This window comes from Glandiceps talaboti, chromosome 19 (genome assembly GCF_964340395.1).
Source record: "Glandiceps talaboti chromosome 19, keGlaTala1.1, whole genome shotgun sequence".
Lineage (NCBI taxonomy): Eukaryota > Metazoa > Hemichordata > Enteropneusta > Spengelidae > Glandiceps > Glandiceps talaboti.
The window spans coordinates 14,760,431-14,780,028 of NC_135567.1; the positions used below are offsets into that span (position 1 = coordinate 14,760,431).

At 38.3% G+C, this 19,598-nt stretch overlaps 2 protein-coding genes across 2 annotated transcripts; both read right to left on the reverse strand.

Annotated features, from left to right (window-relative positions):
- Positions 1-9,264: 9,264 nt before the first annotated feature.
- Positions 9,265-10,122, reverse strand: LOC144450036 (medium-chain acyl-CoA ligase ACSF2, mitochondrial-like). Its single transcript, XM_078140602.1, has one exon. It carries the CDS (start codon positions 10,120-10,122, stop codon positions 9,265-9,267), a length of 858 nt encoding a protein of 285 aa, XP_077996728.1.
- Positions 10,123-10,130: 8 nt separating this feature from the next.
- LOC144450037 (medium-chain acyl-CoA ligase ACSF2, mitochondrial-like) lies at positions 10,131-10,937 on the reverse strand. Its single transcript, XM_078140603.1, has one exon. It carries the CDS (start codon positions 10,935-10,937, stop codon positions 10,131-10,133), a length of 807 nt encoding a protein of 268 aa, XP_077996729.1.
- Positions 10,938-19,598: the final 8,661 nt, after the last annotated feature.

The window sequence follows — 19,598 nt, forward strand, 5'->3', positions numbered from 1 at the left end:
GTTTTTGTTAAGGGCTGTAAGTAGGTAAATCTACCTGAGGTGTCCAGTCATTTTACCAGGGTTTCCTAACAGTGTTTTTGTTAAGGGTGGTAAGTAGGTAAATCTACCTGAGGTGTCCAGTCATTTTACCAGGGTTCCCTACCAGTGTTTTTGTTAAGGGTGGTAAGTAGGTGAAATCTACCTGAGTTCCCCAGTCATTTTACCAGGGTTTCCTACCAGTGTTTTTGTTAAGGGTGGTAAGTAGGTGAAATCTACCTGAGTTCCCCAGTCATTTTACCAGGGTTTCCTACCAGTGTTTTTGTTAAGGGTGATAAGCAGGTAAAATCTACCCGAGTTTCCCTGTCATTTTACCAGGGTTTCCTACCAATGTTTTTGTTAAGGGTGGTAAAGTAGGTAAAATCTACCTGAGTTCTCCACTCATTTTACCAGGGTTCTGTACCAGTGTTTTTGTTAAGGGTGGTAAGTAGGTAAAATCTACCTGAGTTCCCCAGTCATTTTACCAGGCTAATTTTTAATTCTGAGTCTGTGTAAAATATAAAAACAGATTTCTTTCCTGTATATTCATAAAGTGATACCATAGTCAAACATTAGGAGATAAAAAAGTCTGTAATATTCTCTAAAATGAGTTCCATAGGCACTTTGAGCGCTGTGAACTTGAACACGATCAAAGTCATAATGGGTGTCATCTTTTTATCATCTTTCTCGCTAGGGAATATTTGTTTGTACAAAATTACAACTAAAACATCGAGGGATCACTGAACGACTACACGTACCATACACATTTTATGTTCCCCAAGAACAATTTAGATAGCTAAGAAACAGGCTTCCCATAGACCACTCATCACAAATATAAACAACACTACACTCCTGCCAATAAGCAGGCACTGTATGTACACACATATATTACTTGAAACTTTGTAAGCTTGTTTGTTCCAAGGACGATGTGTGTGTGTCTGTGTATTAGTAGGGGTCAGATGATGATGTTTATATTTGTATTGAGTTGTATGGGTATTTCTTATCTATCTAAATTGTTCTTGGGGAGCATAATTAAAATGTGTTATGATACAGTCATTTGATGGTCCCTCAATGTTTTAGTTGTAAGAACAAGTTGGGAGAGAGAGGATTTAATATGATCCCAATTTACATGCAGAAGTAGGTTTTTAATGTTAGATATACATAACTGACAAGTACTTTCACACCTAAATTTACATATATTGAAGCTAACCTTTTCACACCTCTGGTAACTCAACACCTCCAACAAATTTGGATTATTCTGTCAGATTCAGTTAGACACTGAAGAAGGACAAGTGATTTGTTCAAAATATGTCTGTTTCTCAATCAAAAAGTGGAACCACTTGCCCCTTACCACTGCAGTCTGGGTTCTAACCCATTCAATTTACCATGGTGTAAGTAAGAAATGTGTCGTTCAGTTTGACTCTACTGTACAATGCAAGTTTTCCCCGGGTACTGCAGTTTCCTCCTTCATTAACAGTAGTAACACTGAACCAAAGGAGCCTACATTGTGCATAAATGGGACTAGCTCCCATTGGTTATCCGATAAATAAATGAATAAAAATATATGAATTGATTGTTGATAGAATGTGTATTGTTTTATCTTATTTATCTTCAGATTGTAGCTTTGTGTGGGAAGAAGCAAAGAGGACCAATAAAGTGTCATACCTTGGTGATTGTTTTGTGAAAACAACTCAACAACTCTTCAATCATCTCAATCATGGCACACTCACAGCAAAAGGTACATCTATAATAACTCTCTTTTTATGACTCTGGTAATTGAAGAGTCAGTTTACTAAGATAGACACAGAGTCAGACTAAAACTACTACAGTGGCAACTGAGGTTTCGGTTTAAGATAGACATAGACTAAAGGCACAGTTACACAGACTGACACATGAAGTAATTCGTCACATGCAATGAGGCTAGCAACTACGACTGAGTGCGTACGTAAAGCAACTGATTCGCTAGGTGAGCCGCGAGGCAAACTTGCACATGGGTAGACATATAAAGGTTACAGGGCAATTATGAAACTCAAGTCTTCTTCGAGAAATTTACAAGGAAAGTTATGGAATTGCTATGCCAATAAAGTGACTGAAAACGTGTAGAGAACCTTTCATTTTGCTTGATTTGCAAAACAGTTATAGCAGAAAATATTGCAACGAGTGTAAACACGTCAATAGAATTACAAACAATTAGATGTTATTCCCAGTATTTTTTTCTCAGTCAAGGAAAATATGAGTGACCTAAGGGGCCTTGTCACTACTAGTCGCTAGTCAAGTAGTGAAAAACCCTTGGGTCACTCATATTTGTCGAGGGAATGAAGATATTGGAGAATAACATAATAACAGCGCCAGTAATATCAAAGTAAAATCAAGGAAACTTTGAACGTTTTGACTTATTTCGAACACAGCAGAAACAGTGATGTAGACACGCATTGTCATAACATAGATGCACATTGTCATATTTTTTTGTTCAATTTGGCTTGTGCATGGTATAATCACCAGTACATCTGTTGTCCTACCTCCTTCACATTATTTGATGTTTTTTAAAATATTTTTACGTAGAAAAAGCCACCATCGTCAACTTTCTGCTTGAGAGTGGAGCAATCAAGATGAAAGTTGAGACTGCCAGACTGACAATTCCCGAGGCAGCTCCAGATGGTCCGCAAACCGAGAACATTGACACAGTTGTGCACCATGACAACGGAACATATTCCATTATTCCGAAAAATGATGAGGAAATGTTCACACCCCCACACGTACAAGGAATGCCGGGAATAATCTCACAGACTGACTCTGATATCAAACCGGAAGAAACGGCGGAGTACGAAGCAGAAGTCGCAAATCAGAATAGTTCGCGTAAGATTTCAACGACGCAATTACCAAGGGTATATAAAAATGAAATGCAGGGTAGTATTGGCGATGAAAGTGCTTTTAGTAAAAATACAGAGCAAGTTAGTTTTGTCGAAAGCGTGACGTATCCAGGTGCAAGATCAGAAAATGATGACGTATTGGTTAGTGAGAGTACTGATACGGGCGTTGTCGTAAAAAAGGAACCCGAAAGTGATGACATCGTTTACATGTGTAGCCAAGAAGATGCTGATCGTAATTTATTAGACGAAAGTATGGCGCTGAATCCGTCGGTTAATCAACAAATGAAAGTTATACGACCTCACACCTCTCACGCAATGAGCGCAGCTGGACATTCCAGGAAGATACGACATCCACGAAAACTGAATCTCAGTTTTCGCAAGTTTGGGATGAATAAAAAAAAATACACACTGCCACCATCTGGGGAAAAACTTTTCTTGTGTGAGCTGTGTACGGCTGGGTTCGATTCCAAGATGAAACTTACCGCACACATGAAAACACATAATGATTCTGGAGAGAAAATATACGAATGTAAGGACTGCAAGAAGAAGTTCACAGACGAAGCGAGCTATGTCGTTCATCAGCAGTTTCACATACAAACGGGAGAAACACCGTACCAGTGTGAATTATGTGGGAAAGCGTTCAAATTTAAAAATCGGCTTATCGCGCACATGAGAACACATACGGGGGAGAAACCATTCGAATGTACGCTGTGCGGGAAGCGATTTAATGATCGTTCTAATCTTAACGCGCATAGGAGAATCCATTCGGGTGAGAAGCCATATGCGTGTTCGGTGTGTGGGGCAAGATTCGGACATCGGTCAAATCATCGTAAACACACAAAGAGACACCATGTGAATGAAGAAAGTTTCATTGAACAATAATAGAAGTAGGCTATTGGGATGTGCGACAGTAAAAAAGACAGATATGAACATTGTAGCGGTTGTCTAGAGATGCCTTTTGGATGAGAATGTCGTTTCATCAGTGATTGTCCATTAATGCTCTCTTTGATGGTGCAGAAAAGTCTTTCCTTATACTATCAAACTGACATATATTGACACAAAATAATAATGGGTGCCTTTTATTTGTTTGTGTATGTCTGTGAAAGTACATTTAAAGTTCTATCGTCGTATATCATATAACAGAGGAGGGGGGGGGGACACCTGTCACATTTGTGTCATGTGACGCAGTCCGTCGACATAACAATGCAGTTCATTCAAATCTTGACCAGTGCAGTGAATACTTCTATTTAAGGCAAGGCTACACCATCATTTTTGGGCATTTTGGAGTCTCTAACAAAATTTCAGATTTAACTTGTTTCAACGAGAACATTATCCTATCTTCCAGATTCAATACTTTTTCAGTACAAGATAAGTTGATTTAATGTGTAAATTTGCAGTTTTCAGAAGTAGTACAAGCATAATTAGTATGAAACAATGGCTAATTAATTATTCAAAACCTTCAAATTACTCTAATTTCGTAAAGCATAATATAGCAAAAATTCTTGCATGAAAAAGTAGCTTGTGAACAAACATAAAGAAACAATAAAGAACAGCATGAATCTACATGAGAGAGTTTGTATCATAACTTTCACAAATATAAACAGACTTATAAAAACATGCCATGAAACTACATGAGAGAGGCACCCACTCTTGAGTGTGTACCATTGTATGACAGTTGGATAGTGTGATAAGGGGAAGACATTTCAGCACCTTCAAAGCCAGTTTTAATTCTCCACCACTGATAAAACAACGCTCTAATAAGAGGCATTTCTACATAACAGCTGGTGTTGGATATTAAAAGACAAACTTAACTGCTGTATATATATAAAGTGATAAAACCTTAGATTTTTGCCACACTATAAGGGATAGAAGAACAATTTTTTTTATGTACAACTGCAGACATCAGACCGTGCACAAATGGAACCTGTTACAAACAGGGTAAGTAAACAACTGAATTGGATTAATAACACTTGGCATAGTATGTACGAAGTACAGAGACTTGTATTTGCATTTCATGGTTTCATAAAAACAGTTTTATGGCCACTTTACGTAATATTTCACCTTCACAAACAAATTTTCAGTTGTCCTGGCATTTCATGTACGCATAAAGAGGCCATAAAACTGTCCTTATCAAACCATGGTGTGTAATATAAGACTCTGTACTTCCAACATGCTGAGCCAAGTGTTATTAATCCACTTCATTTGTTTACTTTCCCTGTTTGTAACAGGTTCCGTTCGTCCATGGTTTGATGTCAGCAGTTGTATCATTGATGTGTTGAATTAGCTTTGTATTAGGACTAGACGTTTGTACCATAATTCTATGTTACATAGTACTAGACGTTTGAACCATAATTCTGTTACATAGTACTAGACGTTTGTACCATAATTCTATCTTACATAGTCTGTATGAATGTTCTTATAACTTATAAATAATAGAGAGAACACGCAACTTGATGCGTCAGAAGAAATTGCTGTGTGTCAGCGGTGTGTCAAATTGGCTTACATAGTACTAGACACTTGGACCATAATTCTATGTCACATGACTATATATGTGATCTTCTTGGCCACCACATAGTAGTAGAAAAGGGAGCGCAAAACTAGATGTGTCACATGAAATCGCTATACAGCAGTGGTGTGTCAAATTAGCGTCTTAGTACTAGACACTTGAACCTTGATTCTAAGTCACACCGTCTGTATTCATCTTCTTGTGAGTCACCACATAGCTGTAGAATGGGGAGCAAAAAACTTGGTGTGACACATGAAATTAATGTCAAATTTACCTCAAGGGCATACTGATGTGGGTAGTTCCCTTCTAAGAAGGAGTACATTGTTCTGTATCTTTACCCAACAATTGGGTCAATCTGTTCTGTTATTCCTAAAACAATCATGATGAATGAGTTGAAATAAGGACAATACATGTATATGTCACATACATTTTTCACATCTCTCCTTTTAAGTCGGGAAAAGAACATCAAAGGGGAATGCTACTCTAGGAAATAAAGCATTTTCATGAACTCAGGGTTCTGGTTAGCTTGAACAATGAATATTCATGGCCTTTAAGAGCCTATTACATTCACTGAAAACATCATGAATATTCATTGTTCAACCATTACATAAACATTTCTGCTGACTCCCATGATGCAATGTGGCCAACTGCAAAAATCCACAGATGGGGACAAAGTAAATTTGATGTTTCTCTGAAATTGTGCAAATGTAGGTGAAGTAAAACCGTGACTTGACTCTCCAGAGCCCAAAGTTTATGAAAATGACTTTTATTTTCTGGAGGGGTACCCCTTTAAACTGTAAATATTGATAGATATCCAAAAGAACTTTTATGTATATATATGTATGTAGATGTGTTGCATAGTAGTTAGGCCGTTAGTGTGGAATCCAGTCACGTTGAGTTTTTGCTCTCAATTTTCACCCCACCACATCTGACGTTTTGCTAGCGACCTGTGTCTTTCATGAAGCTACAGCTAGAAAACTCGCACAAAAATCCTTTTTGGCATCCCGCTTTGAGATGACATTAGCGTCACCAAGTGATACGAATCAACTCAGAGGGTTGAGTTGTACAATTTGCAAACGAGATCGCTACAGGAAATGACAATGTAATTTTAGGTTTGAATATACGACCATTGTAGCACAAATTCTTATCGGGCGTCACTCTGTGAGATGACGTTATTAGCGTCACAAAGTGATCAGAACCAACTCGGGCGGTCGAGTTGTACGATGTTAGCAGAATTACATATGCATCGCTACAGTAAATCACAATGTAACTTTAGATTTGAAAATACGACCATCATAGCAAAATGCCAGGCGTGGTCGACGAAAAGTGAGAATGAAATACCCACATGACTTGATTCCAGTCTATTTATTAGTCAGTAGTATCTGTACGTATGAGAGATTTTTTTCAAAAGATTTTGACGATACTTCCCACTTCATATCTTTATTGATATATTTATCAGGTAATATTGCTGTTATAATAGAGGCAAGGCCTCTCTAGTATTTTTTATCTGTCTTTACAAGATGCACTATTTTGTACAATTTCTTCATTATTACACACTATTTTGCTTCCAGTTATTCAGCTCACTTCAGTTCACAAAACGCGAAAGAAGTAAAAGTGTTTAAATAGAAAATACTGACCGTTTGTCACTTTGCAGGTGTGTAGTTAGCAGTGTGCCCTCAAGTGAAAATGATAAAAACTGGCATTTCTTGTGAGACACTACGTAGTAAGAGATAGGGGAACACCACGTCACTAGAAATTGTGCATCAGTGGCACGTCAAATTGGCTTAATGGGCACATTCACCACATAATAAGAGATAGGGGAACACCAAATTTTGGTGCGTCACTAGAAATTGTGTGTGTCAGTGGCACGTCAAATTGGCTTAGAGGGCACACTCACCACATAGTAAGAGATAGGGGAACACCAAATTTTGTTATGTCACTAGAAATTGTGTGTGTCACAGTGGCACATCAAATTGGCTTAGAGGGCACACTCACCACATAGTAAGAGATAGGGGAACACCAAATTTTGGTGTGTCACTAGAAATTGTGTGTGTCAGTGGCACGTCAAATTGGCTTAGAGGGTACACTCACCACATAGTAAGAGATAGGGGAACACCAATTTTGGTGTGTCACTAGAAATTGTGTGTGTCAGTGGCATGTTAGATTAGCTTAGAGGGTACACTCACCACATAGTAAGAGATAGGGGAACACCAAATTTTGGTGTGTCACTAGAAATTGTGTGTGTCAGTGATGCATCAAATTGGCTTAGAGGGCACACTGGTACTTAGTTTTTGGAGAACAGAGTATGAAGTATATATTAGTGTCCATATATGGGCATTTGTGCACAAGGACTGGCTGTAATCTCTCCAATGATAGGAGGAGGAGGAGAGCGGCACAAACACACATACCGGTACTTGGGTTGTAATGTTTGTATTATATGTTGAGTGAATGTTTATATGTTCGGAAATTTATTGATTTTTGTATTCATAATATTTTCCAACAGTAGAAAAGTTTAAGAACTTTTATAAAATCATGATTTAGACTAAGTACTGCTTTACACTTTCTGCAATACAGATAAAATGATGTCGGCTTGGCGTTTCATTCATGTGACATGACATTTATTACACACCCTCAGACAACTTCTAATGCAAAAGAAACAATTACATCGTGCCGTGCACAGTGGGGATGTACAAGAAGTAAAGTTGATATGTTGATTATCAGTTAGAAAATAAACAATTGCAGCCATTAAAATCATCAAGTCCATGTGTAATGTTTTCATTAGAAGCCTGTTTCTGCTGCAGTGTGAAAGAATAGCAATGCTCATCAGTGTTCAATGTGATTGGGTAAAGGATCCTGCTGTGTTTATTGTGTCTCTGTTATTGTTAGTCTAGAGTTGAAATATGTCTAGCACTGTGTCAAAAAGGTAATGTCCCATCAATGAAACACCAAGCCTACATCATTTTAGCTGTAACGTCCCATCAATGAAACACCAAGCCTACATCATTTTCGCTGTAATGTCCCATGAGTGAAACACCAAGCCTACATCATTTTAGCTGTATTTTCTATAGTGCCAGTGGGCTGTGAAAGTTTCACCTACCTGGCAAGTATTTCTTATTTTCTTTTCTAAAAAAATGGCAAGATTATGACATGTAATAAAGTACACAACTCATTCGTGAATTCTTGAAATTATTACATGCAATGTATGAACTAGTCATTAACTGTATTACTGTGTGTGCAGTGCAATACTATATGAACACACGACCATTGCATGTCTACAAAGTTGTCTTTTGTATGAAGTTCCCTGTATAGTATAAACATTTGCAATAATAACAGAATCCTGTGATACACAAGTGTCAGCGTGTGTACTCCTGGTATTTGCACCCATGCTTGCAGTGTTTCTGCTGCTGTTTCAGTCCGCACTTTCTATGTATGTATGTATGTATGTATGTATGTATGTATGTATGTATGTATGTATGTATGTATGTATGTGTGTGTGTGTGTGTGTGTATGTATGTATGTGTATGTATGTATGTATGTATGTATGTATGTATGTATGTATGTATGTACATATGCATGTATGTATGTATGTATGTATGTATGTATGTATGTATGTGTGCATGTATGTATGTGTGTGTATGTATGTATGTATGTATGTATGTATGTATGTATGTATGTATGTATGTATGCATTATGTATGTATGTATGTATGTATATATGTGTGTGCATGTGTGTATGTATGTATGTGTGTATGTATGTATGTATGTATGTATGTATGTATGTATGTATGTATGTATGTAAACTATGGCCAATCACTTGCAAAAATGTATCCAAATTAAATTGATTCAGAAGAGTTATTTCTTAATTTTTATCGGCTTATCTGCATTCTTCTAATATTAGTTTTCCAGCCCTGTGTGCGAGTTCATTGCGCTGCATCTTTCCAACTGGTGACATCGGGAATGAATCAAAGAACAGCACATGTCGAGGAACAAGATACTCAGGCAGGAGAGGGCGTACAAATTCCAGAATCTCCCTGACTGTTAATTCTTGTCCATCCTCAAGACAAATGCACGCACAAATGTCTTCGACAAGTAGTTCATCGGGAATGGATACGACATGAGTTATTTTGACCTTCGGGTGTCTGAGAAGAACACGTTCAACTTCAATGGGGTAAATGTTTATTCCACCTTTAATGATAATATCGTTTTTCCGACCAATGATGTCCAGACAGCCATCATCTTCCATCTGACATACGTCGCCAGTGTGGTACCACCCAGCTGCATCAATGGCTGCCTTACTTTGTTCTTCATCTTTCTCATAGCGTAGCATTATGTAAGGTGATCTGATGCAGAGCTCACCAGCTGTATTCAGAGGAACAATTGCACCACCTTCATCTACAATTTTGATTTCTTGGTGACAGATTGGGTACCCGATTTTGTCTGATTTCAGCAAATTTCTGTTGCATGTGACACCACCTGCCTCGGATGATCCATACAGAGTATAGACGTGGGGTGTCAGATATTGCCGTACTTTATTAAGAACCTCTGGAGAAACAATATTCCCAGTTGTAAACAGTAATCGTAGTGCTGTATGGTCTCTATCAGAAATCTGCTTCTCCTGCATTATACCTACTAATTGTTGGTACATCAAGCATGCGACTGTGACACTCTCTGTTTTGAGAATATCGGCTAAAACTGATGCACTTACACTCTGCCCTGGAACAACAGTTTTCATTCCCCCAATCACACCATAAGGCTAGCATAATCACCCCCTGCATGCGGGAACGGTGCAAACGTCATGTAACACACATCACTGTCTATCACCTCTGAGAGGACACGCCCGTACATGTAAGAATTTTCAACTGCACACCTGTGTGATTTAACAACAGCTTTTGGTTGGCCAGTACTACCAGATGTAAAGAGTATTGTGAACTCGTCATCTGATTGGACAGATTTTCGTATTTGCATTACTTGTTCAATATCAGACTCATTGCCCATTTTTGACACATCACAAAGAGAAACAGTCCCTGGCACGTGACCTTCCCCCACATATATTAAGTTTCTTAAGGTCGGCAGGTTCGGATTTTTGCCGTAAAGCCTCGTTCCTTCTGTAGATGTTTTTAACAATTTCTCTAAAACTGTTGCTGGGTTACCAGATCCAAAGACCAGAGTAGAAACATTGGTTTTGTTGATGAGATTTTGCATGTATTCCTCATTATATCCGACCAGAAATCGAACATGTACCATCTTGGTATATGCAGTAGCATACTGGGTAAGAATCCATTCATACCGATTGTCAAACCAAATCCCAACTCGATCCCGAGGCTGTAGACCCAAGTGGAGCAGACCAGCCGCCATCTTGATGACGTCATCACGAAATTGCTTGTAAGATATCCTCGTTTTTCCAGACTCGGAGGCAAATACGAAAGCTTCTTTGTTTGGGAAATTCTGTGCTGTACGATCCAGTGCATCGGGTAATGTCATTCCAGTGTATGGAATAGCAGATGCTGCATGGAGGTAACTTGTTTTGGGTTTAAATAACCTCCACATGTTGATGGTGAATTCTGTAGGAATAAAATTAAGAAAATGCACAGTCGATCTCATAAAACATCGAGGCAGATGGATGTATAAGTTATAGAGCTAGGTAGGTAGGTAGGTAGGTGGGTTATTGGTGGAATGATAGATGGGTATAGTAGGTAAGATATGTAGGTAGATAGACAGATGCACAGACAGACCAAAAATGAACACTTTTACACCTAATTTGCATATCAATCATGGAATCATGGTGTACTTAATATTTGTTTGTCCTTACATCCCTAGGTACATTCCCATTAAATTTCAGCCAAATCTGCTCAATAGTTTTGGAATTATAAATTTTTAACCAAAAAGACACATTTTTAGCCCTAATTTGCATATCACTGATGGAATCATCCCGTCATGAACAAATCTTACTTTACACCCCCTTAAGAATGTTCCCACCAAATTTCGCACCAATCTGCCCAGTAGTTTCTGAGTTTAAGTTTTTTGACCAAAAATAACATTTTTTGACCCAAATCACATACCTGTGACGCGATCATTTTGATTTGAACAATTTCCCAATTAGACACCGAAGGTAATGGACACACCAAATATCGTGGCAATCGGTTCAGCGGTTTTTGACTTTAAGTTGTTTTGACACACACACACACACACACACACACACACACACACACACACCTACAGACAGACAGACAGACAGACAGACGCCGGGCGATCCCTATAGCACTACTGAACCTCAGTTCAGTTGTGCTAAAAAATATTCTATTATCTGATGTAGCCTATTTTAATCTGATTCGTTCATCAAATCCAAAATATGACATTGCATGGGCACCGAGATGTGGAAATGTTAGTTTTAATAGCAACTTATGATTAATACTAGACATGAAATTATTTTCAATCTCGTTTAGATCTCAGACCGCTATAGGAAATCAACAATGATTTGCAGCTAGACATACTATCCTTTGCTAGTCACATATTTTTCTACAAATACTTTTTTCTCCCTATAATTTCATTTTTTTGGTGGGGGTGAGGTGAGTACTTGTAATCGGAACTCTCCGAACTTGTGTAATCAAACTGTCCGATTCGTTGCACCCTAATTTGTCAGTTCATGGTTTCGTCCGTTCGGGAAGAGATTTTTATTGAAGCACGCCCCCTTGTGACCAGAAGTTTGTATGTGTGTGGGGAGAGGGGGGGGGGGTTCATGTGATTGTGTGTAGTCGTGGCATAGAGATTCCCCAAAAATATCAGTAATAAAATTTACAAGTTGTGCTCAAAGTCAAAAACACTCCCGCTCCTAAAAGTGTTCAAGTTGTCATAAATATAAAACATAAACCCATTTTGCTTTTCAATCGGTCATCAGTTTAAATAAGTTCGATTCAAGTCGGCAGGCAGGTGAACTTGTAAAATACGGCGTCAGAGCATCCCTCATAAGGGGTGAGAAGAGCGCCCACAACGGCTGATCGTTTAGTCTACAAAGCAGGGAGATATTTGACAGCCGAAGGGGTCACAGCCACGACGTCGAGACTAATGGTTATTTGACCCACTTTCTCCAGACTTTTAGACCCACACTTAACCCACTAATGTCTGAAACGTAAATTCATTCTGTGGAATATCTCTATAAGCACAGACAAGGATATGAATTGTTTGTCCGATCATCGAAGTTTAGTAAATTGTAAAAAAGACAGGTCGATGTCGGCCCCTGCCGCCAATTTGATGTCATTGACATGAAACAGGGTGGAAGATTTTGGCGATGAATTCACGGTCAGTGACCCAATATTAACCTTTGTAAATATTCCTAGATGCATACTAGCATACTATAAAACTCAAATGTGTTGTACTATGACATCTCCCCCCCCCCCACACACACAAAGACGACTTGACTATGTGCGGCGTCCGTGAAAGTATCACCCACAAGCGTCTAGTCTCACATTAAAACACCGCTCACCGCCCTCAAGCTCAACCTGTTGGCCTATAGGCTATACCAACAAATCTACTTTTACCCTAACTGTGCGTTACTACGTTAGTACAGCATGTACAGTACAGTACTTTCACTTTTCACACTACGCGACTACAAGGAAGTGTTTGTGTGGCGGCGCCTGTCTAGCGCCAGCTACGTGGATTGAAGACGACATTTATTGAGTTCAAAAGACTAATGACCTTTAGCTAAAACCATGCGCATCCGTACAGTGAGAGATTGTTGTTCAGAGTTGAATAACCAGCTTGTTCTCCAACACACTAAATCACACCAGGAGTAGGATAGAGACGGAATTCAAATATTTGATACACTGTAACTAAGGATCGGGATCGGAATCATCTCCTAAAATCCCAGTTTCTCTGATTCACCGTATGGGGGGGGGGGGCAATCGAAGGGAAGTACTTTGCTAGTGGAGTGTTATTAGTTTTCTTTTGAAAACAGCATTCAGTTTTAAATTATATATGTACATGCATGGTTTTCCGATGCAGTTCAGAAAGTATATGTTATTTGCCAAATACCGTTCCATATCTTGCTGCGAGAGGTAATTTTTCTGGTATAACGGAGAGCCGGAGGCTAGCCGTTATACCAGAAAAATTACCTCGAGCAGCAAGATGTGGAACAGTATTTGGCAAATAACATACTTATACGTCACCTGCGACCTGCTTGTTTTGCGTACTGTATTCCATTAGATGTACATAAATGTTCGTGATATGCTTTGTTGTTCTAGTTAAGCAAAAATTACACCCGCTGTGGTGGTAATTTTCATATCCTTCATAAATTTACGAATTCATGTTTACGATCGCGTGACGACCGTACGTTCGCCGTCACTGGACTTTCATGGTTATGTGTGGAATTTTGGACTATTTCCCTGTGACATGAAAAGTACAGTTCAAAGACTTGTTACAATGTATACAACGGTGATATTTCGTTCGATTGACAACAAATTTGGCATTGGAAATGCTGGTAATGCCTAATGGCTATATCTCTAGTTGTCTGCTAGATTTATTTACACATGTTACAAGGGGAAGTGCAGTGATACAGTGATACAACAAGCAAAAATACGGCTGTTGGTGAAAAATACGCCTGTGTATCTGCAGGGCTCTCGACCATTCAGAATGCGAGATTGGTGACAGGTGACGTATAAGGCACAGTCTATGATAAAATGAATACTGTTTTCAGGATTTTGTAAACACGAATTACTGGTAGAATCAACCTCGTTGTGATAACATCTAGGTTTATCAAGTTACTTTGTAGCTGGTAGACACCCAATAGTAATTTCGCCTTTAAATTTATGCTCAGAGATAGGGGGGGGGGGGGCGGTTCGAGGATAGAGCTACATTTTGTATATTAATTTATACCCTAAACTTCTACCATTATTTACTGTTTCCAGGGGTCAGACACGATTAGCATCACTATTTTCTGACTCCTGTTATCGTGTGTTTCGTATCGTGTGCTTCTTATGCATGTACGTTTTTTTTCATTTTTTCTTCTCTTTTTGACCGGGTGTTACATACATAGTAATTCGATAAGTACAACGACTTGAAGAAATATAGAAATGTCCGATAGACCTCAAACCGCTGTGACACTATTGTAATAGAATGTATCCTGAGACAGCTTGTTACAGTACAATAAGTAACGCAAAGGTCAACCATATGTCCTGAGACAGCTAGATGTAGTACAATGAAAACGAAAACTGACAAAGATCTAAAGACAAAAGAAGGTTAATTAACTCTATTCAAAGTTCAAGAGCTGATACAGGTCTAAAGACAAAAGAATGGTAATGAAGCAACTCAATAAAAGAATTCATTAATATCAATAAGTTTACATCGGAGATATGAGATCATAATCCAATCAGCAGTCTTGAAATATAGAGATGTGAGGTTTTATCCAATCAGTTGTCTTAATATGATCATGTGCATGGAATAACTAATTTTGCATATATTTAATAGATATGTCATATTTCGGTAGTGTATATAAGGACTACCTTGAATTGTGTAAAGTAATCTTGTTATCTTTGTCCTGACCGCTGTGTAATAAATCTATCTACAAGCATCATGTTGGTGAATGAGCATTGATTCCTGAGTGAGTACCTCTAAGCTAGCCAAGTGAGTGTGATTCCGTATACAACTAGTTGGTAATAACGTAGTGACAATAAGTCGAATTTTACACGGGTAATAAACTATGTACAATACAATATAACTTCATTATCCCAACGTGTGCAATTCTTTGTGTGACAGTCAAACAATAAAAACCATACATGATTTTTTTTTAAAATCACAAATACATTAAAACGCATAAAACAAATACAGTTCTAAAAAACATGAAAGGACACTCACAAAATAAAACAAAGGCAGATAAATTAAAACAATGGAACAATGAGTTACTAATTAGTCCTCACATTGTTTAGTAAAAAAATTGATGTCGGAATAAATGAATATTTAGCTCTGTTAGTTTTTGTCTGTGGAACTCTATAGCACCAACGGGATGGTTAAACTTTGAATTCTTGGTCACGTGAAGGATACTGGTTATTACTTAGTTTGGTCTTACCTATGCTCAGCACTTATTTTTCGTACAACTTGACAAGGCTAGTCTGTTTTTTTTCTTAACTGCAGTTAGTTTAACTACTCCAGTAAGCATGATCATGAGAGACTAGTCCATACAAGTGGTGGTGATTATGCTAGCCTTATGGGTGTGATTGGGGGAATGAAAATTGTTGTTCCAGGGCAGAGTGTAAGTGTATCAGTTTTAGCCTATATTCTCAAAACAGAGGGTGCCACAGTCGCATGCTTGATGGACCAACAATTAGTAGGTATAATGCAGGAGAGACAGATTTCTGATAGAGACCATACAGCACTACGATTACTGTTTACAACTGGGAATGTTGTTTATCCAGAGGTTCTTAATAAAGTAAGGCAATATCGGACACCACGTGTCTATACTCTGTATGGATCATCTGAGGCAGGTGGTGTCACATGCAACAGAAATTTGCTGAAATCAGACAAAATCGGGTACCCAATGTGTCACCAAGAAATCAAAAGTATAGACACGTTCTTGAATTTTCATTTGATTTAATTTGATTTACAATACTATTGTAATATCTAATAGTATTGTAACAAATTGAGGGGGTGACTTCTACTGTTAATGTAACCCTCCTTCAATGTTACTCTCTCTCCCCCCTCTCTCTCTCTCTCCACTCTGTACTCGGGATCGACTTGGACTTTTAGGGAATTAGCTCAAACTACATACAATGTTCATGATTAACCTGGATCATTTAGAAGTGGTCACGAAGCAGATCTAAGCTCCTAGTCTTGGCCTAGCAGAAGGTGAATCCGAACTTTATTATTCCATTAAATTCTTATAAACATAAAATATACCATACTCAACTGATTGGGTGATAAAGTAATCAGCACCATAAATAAATATGACGGAAGTATTGCCGTCGCCTTAATTCAATGCAAGTAATATTGACAAATATGAAAACTAGCTAAACAATGTGATCACGTCATTGTTCTTCCAACTGTCTATAATCAGTCATTATTTGACAGTGTTGATCTTATAATAACTTAATGTTGTCATCTCAGAAGAATACTATTCGCGAAATGCAAACATTTGTTCTAAGTATTTATTCATGACAGCTGAGAGTTCACGGTGACCTCGTAAAACATCAAAACTAAGCGAATATTAAAAAGTTGTATTCTGTCATCCGTAACACTATCATGAAATGACCCCAGGACCTAAAGTTTATAAACGTGCCATTATTTCTGAGAGTGGCATTACTTTTAACACATTGTCCAATGAAAGATTCCAATATGCTAATTAATATGCTAATTATATGCTAATTAACATACTAAATAATCGATTTTGACACCTTCGCAAAACTGTTTGTTTAATAACAAAAAGTCTTCCTTCCTGTTTGTTGTCTAAAAATAGAATACTAATCTGAATATTTCTGGTTTCCAGTAAATTCATTGGATTAGCCCCGAGCCAGAGTTGTCACGTGACACAAATTTAGCATCTACTTTGCATACTTTTTCCAATAAACATAGCTCTCCTAACAGATATTGGTTACAATCGTAGACCACAAGCGACCGTGCTGTTAATCACTACCCTTGCACCACACGCCACTGTGCTGTTACTGACTTCAACGTCGCCCTCAGTGTCGAAAAGCACTCGCACAGACTGACTACGTCCGAAGACGTCTGTCCATGTCCCAGCTCGTTCGGCAGTGCTGTTCTTACATGTATACATAAACAGACAACGGAAACTCGCCATGACTCGATCTAAACAAGTGCGAGCTACTCTGAACGAAACTGTTACGTTGGTTTTCGTAGAAGAATCGGCGAAATTAAAGTCGCTAGCAGCGCCAGGGTCATCAGCGTTGGTGAAAGCTTTGAGTTCCCAAGGTAAGCTATACAGTCCCGGGCTACAGACCTACGGCCTTGAAGTAATGTTTGCTCGAGATTTGTGTCGTCTTACCTCCACACATATTACTACAGAAACCCAATTATGGCGTCAATACGCTTTGCGTTTTAAGACATCATTGTCTCAAATATAACATTATATTTGGAAACAAATGTACACAAAATATTTGAATTCTTTAATTATGTAACCAACTGTTTAGGAATACTTGTCTGTTTACGGCGCGGAATGACTTCGATAACAACATCGCCGGCTTGTCTGATTATCGGAGTCAGTAAACAGGCTATTTGCTTAAACGGTCATATTTCGAAAGAAAAAATCCTGAGTTCGCACCAACAAGTGTAACGAATGATATTGAATGTGTTAACACCTAAAAAAATCAATGTCTGAGATAGTCCGGCTTGTATACACAGTCGGGACCAGATTCTAGCATTGCCCCTTCTCGTGTTTATTAGAACGGAACAACGTCAGATTCCAGTCCTGACTTACTCCGTCTGCAAGCACGACTAGATATGTGTCACAAAATCGTGGTCTGAGACAAACATAAGCAAAATCCTCAGTGATGACACGTTCGTGAACTCGGACACCATGTCATGACAATCCAGCCGCACACGCCATCGAGAAAACCCGTCATTACTACGTACATAGTAGGAATTCCGTTCGTGGTGTCTCAAATCATTCTCCACCAATCATGCCATCTCTAGAACAGTGGTACTGATAGAGGGACTGTGCAGTGCTTCTAGTGTGATTCACAAGTTTGACCTCGCCTTATGTAATGAATACTTGATGTAACCATGGTGATATAAGGGAAGCCCCATATACCTCCATGATGTAATATACGTGTTGATAAGAAGGGTAAATACGGGGGTAAATATACTAAATGTATTAGCATGCATACATGGCATATATCGTACAGTACCCTGGGAAAGAAATAACACACATTCCAATGTAGCGGCCGAGCGAGTCAAATGACACCCTGAAGTATTTCTTTGACGCGATGCACAAGCCGTGCGATGACCATGGCCTCGAATGGCTATAATGATACTGCTTTGATGCGCATGCGTTCCAAATTCTTACAATGTAAATATGTTGTACTAGAGTGTAAAAAAATTGTGTGGTTCCGATTACATTCAATTTTAAAATAGGCGGGTACTAGGTAGATTTTTTATTTTATTTTTTTTTTCGTGTGAGAGTGTCTAGTTCAGGTTTTCCATTCTTTTCCAAATGGTCTCTGTGTTATTTATTTATTTCTATCAGATGTACAGACATTACAGATTCCGCACCCACTATTTCTTGCGAGACTGCACGATATTCGCGATTTTATTATCATTTTTCTCGAATATGTAAAATAAGTTTAGGGTCGGCGTGAAAAGCTAGGTGGGGGTCGGGTAACCGGAAGCAAACAACTTATCATCTTTATTATGTAAAATAGTGAAAAAGAAATGAAGAAAACTGTGCAGATTCTCAAATATTGTTCCTCCCGACCCCTATAGCTTGGGTTCAGACAGGATGCTGTTTTATATGTCGCCAAACATTTCTAGGGTTAAACAAATTGCTATCTTTTATTACAATAGCTGACATGTGTTTAAAAGACAATAGGTCGTTCAAGTTCTAGTGTCCTTTGTTTCATGTTCCATGACGCTCTTAATGATGCATGACCTATTGTTATCTGCATTATTGTGGTAAGCTGAAGGGACACACTGATTTATTGTCCCGTACTCGGGCAATTTGTGTCAAAAATAATGTTTCATTTCTTCACTATATGTTTGACATGCAATACTCTACATCTGTCTTAAGAAATCGTAAAACTCGTATGTCAGATGGGCTGACGGACAGTGTCTTACAGTTTATATATGCGAAGGATCCACAGAGTTGTCAAATTCTTAGCATGTTGTTGATGCCATTTTGACATTACATTATTTTGTATGATTGTAATGTATCGTGTTTTCCTTTTTTTCTCATTGTTGGTTTCACTTCTTGTGAAGGCTTAATAAATGAATAAATAAATAAATTGTTATCTGAGGACGCTCATCTCGTATGCATGGTTTATTGTGATTCATTAATAGTAACGATCAAAGTGTTGGAGATTCGAAATCCGAGCTGTAAGCATCTGTTTTACTTGACCCTGGTTTTATGAATAACATTATTGTGAGTCCAGACTTTAATTATTGCAATTCTTACCCCTTTTTTTTTTTACAGAATGTGAATGTCTGTGGAACAATCTAGGTGACAGAAATATAGTAAAGATCGTTGGATACTTCGGAAGATCAGTTTCAAAT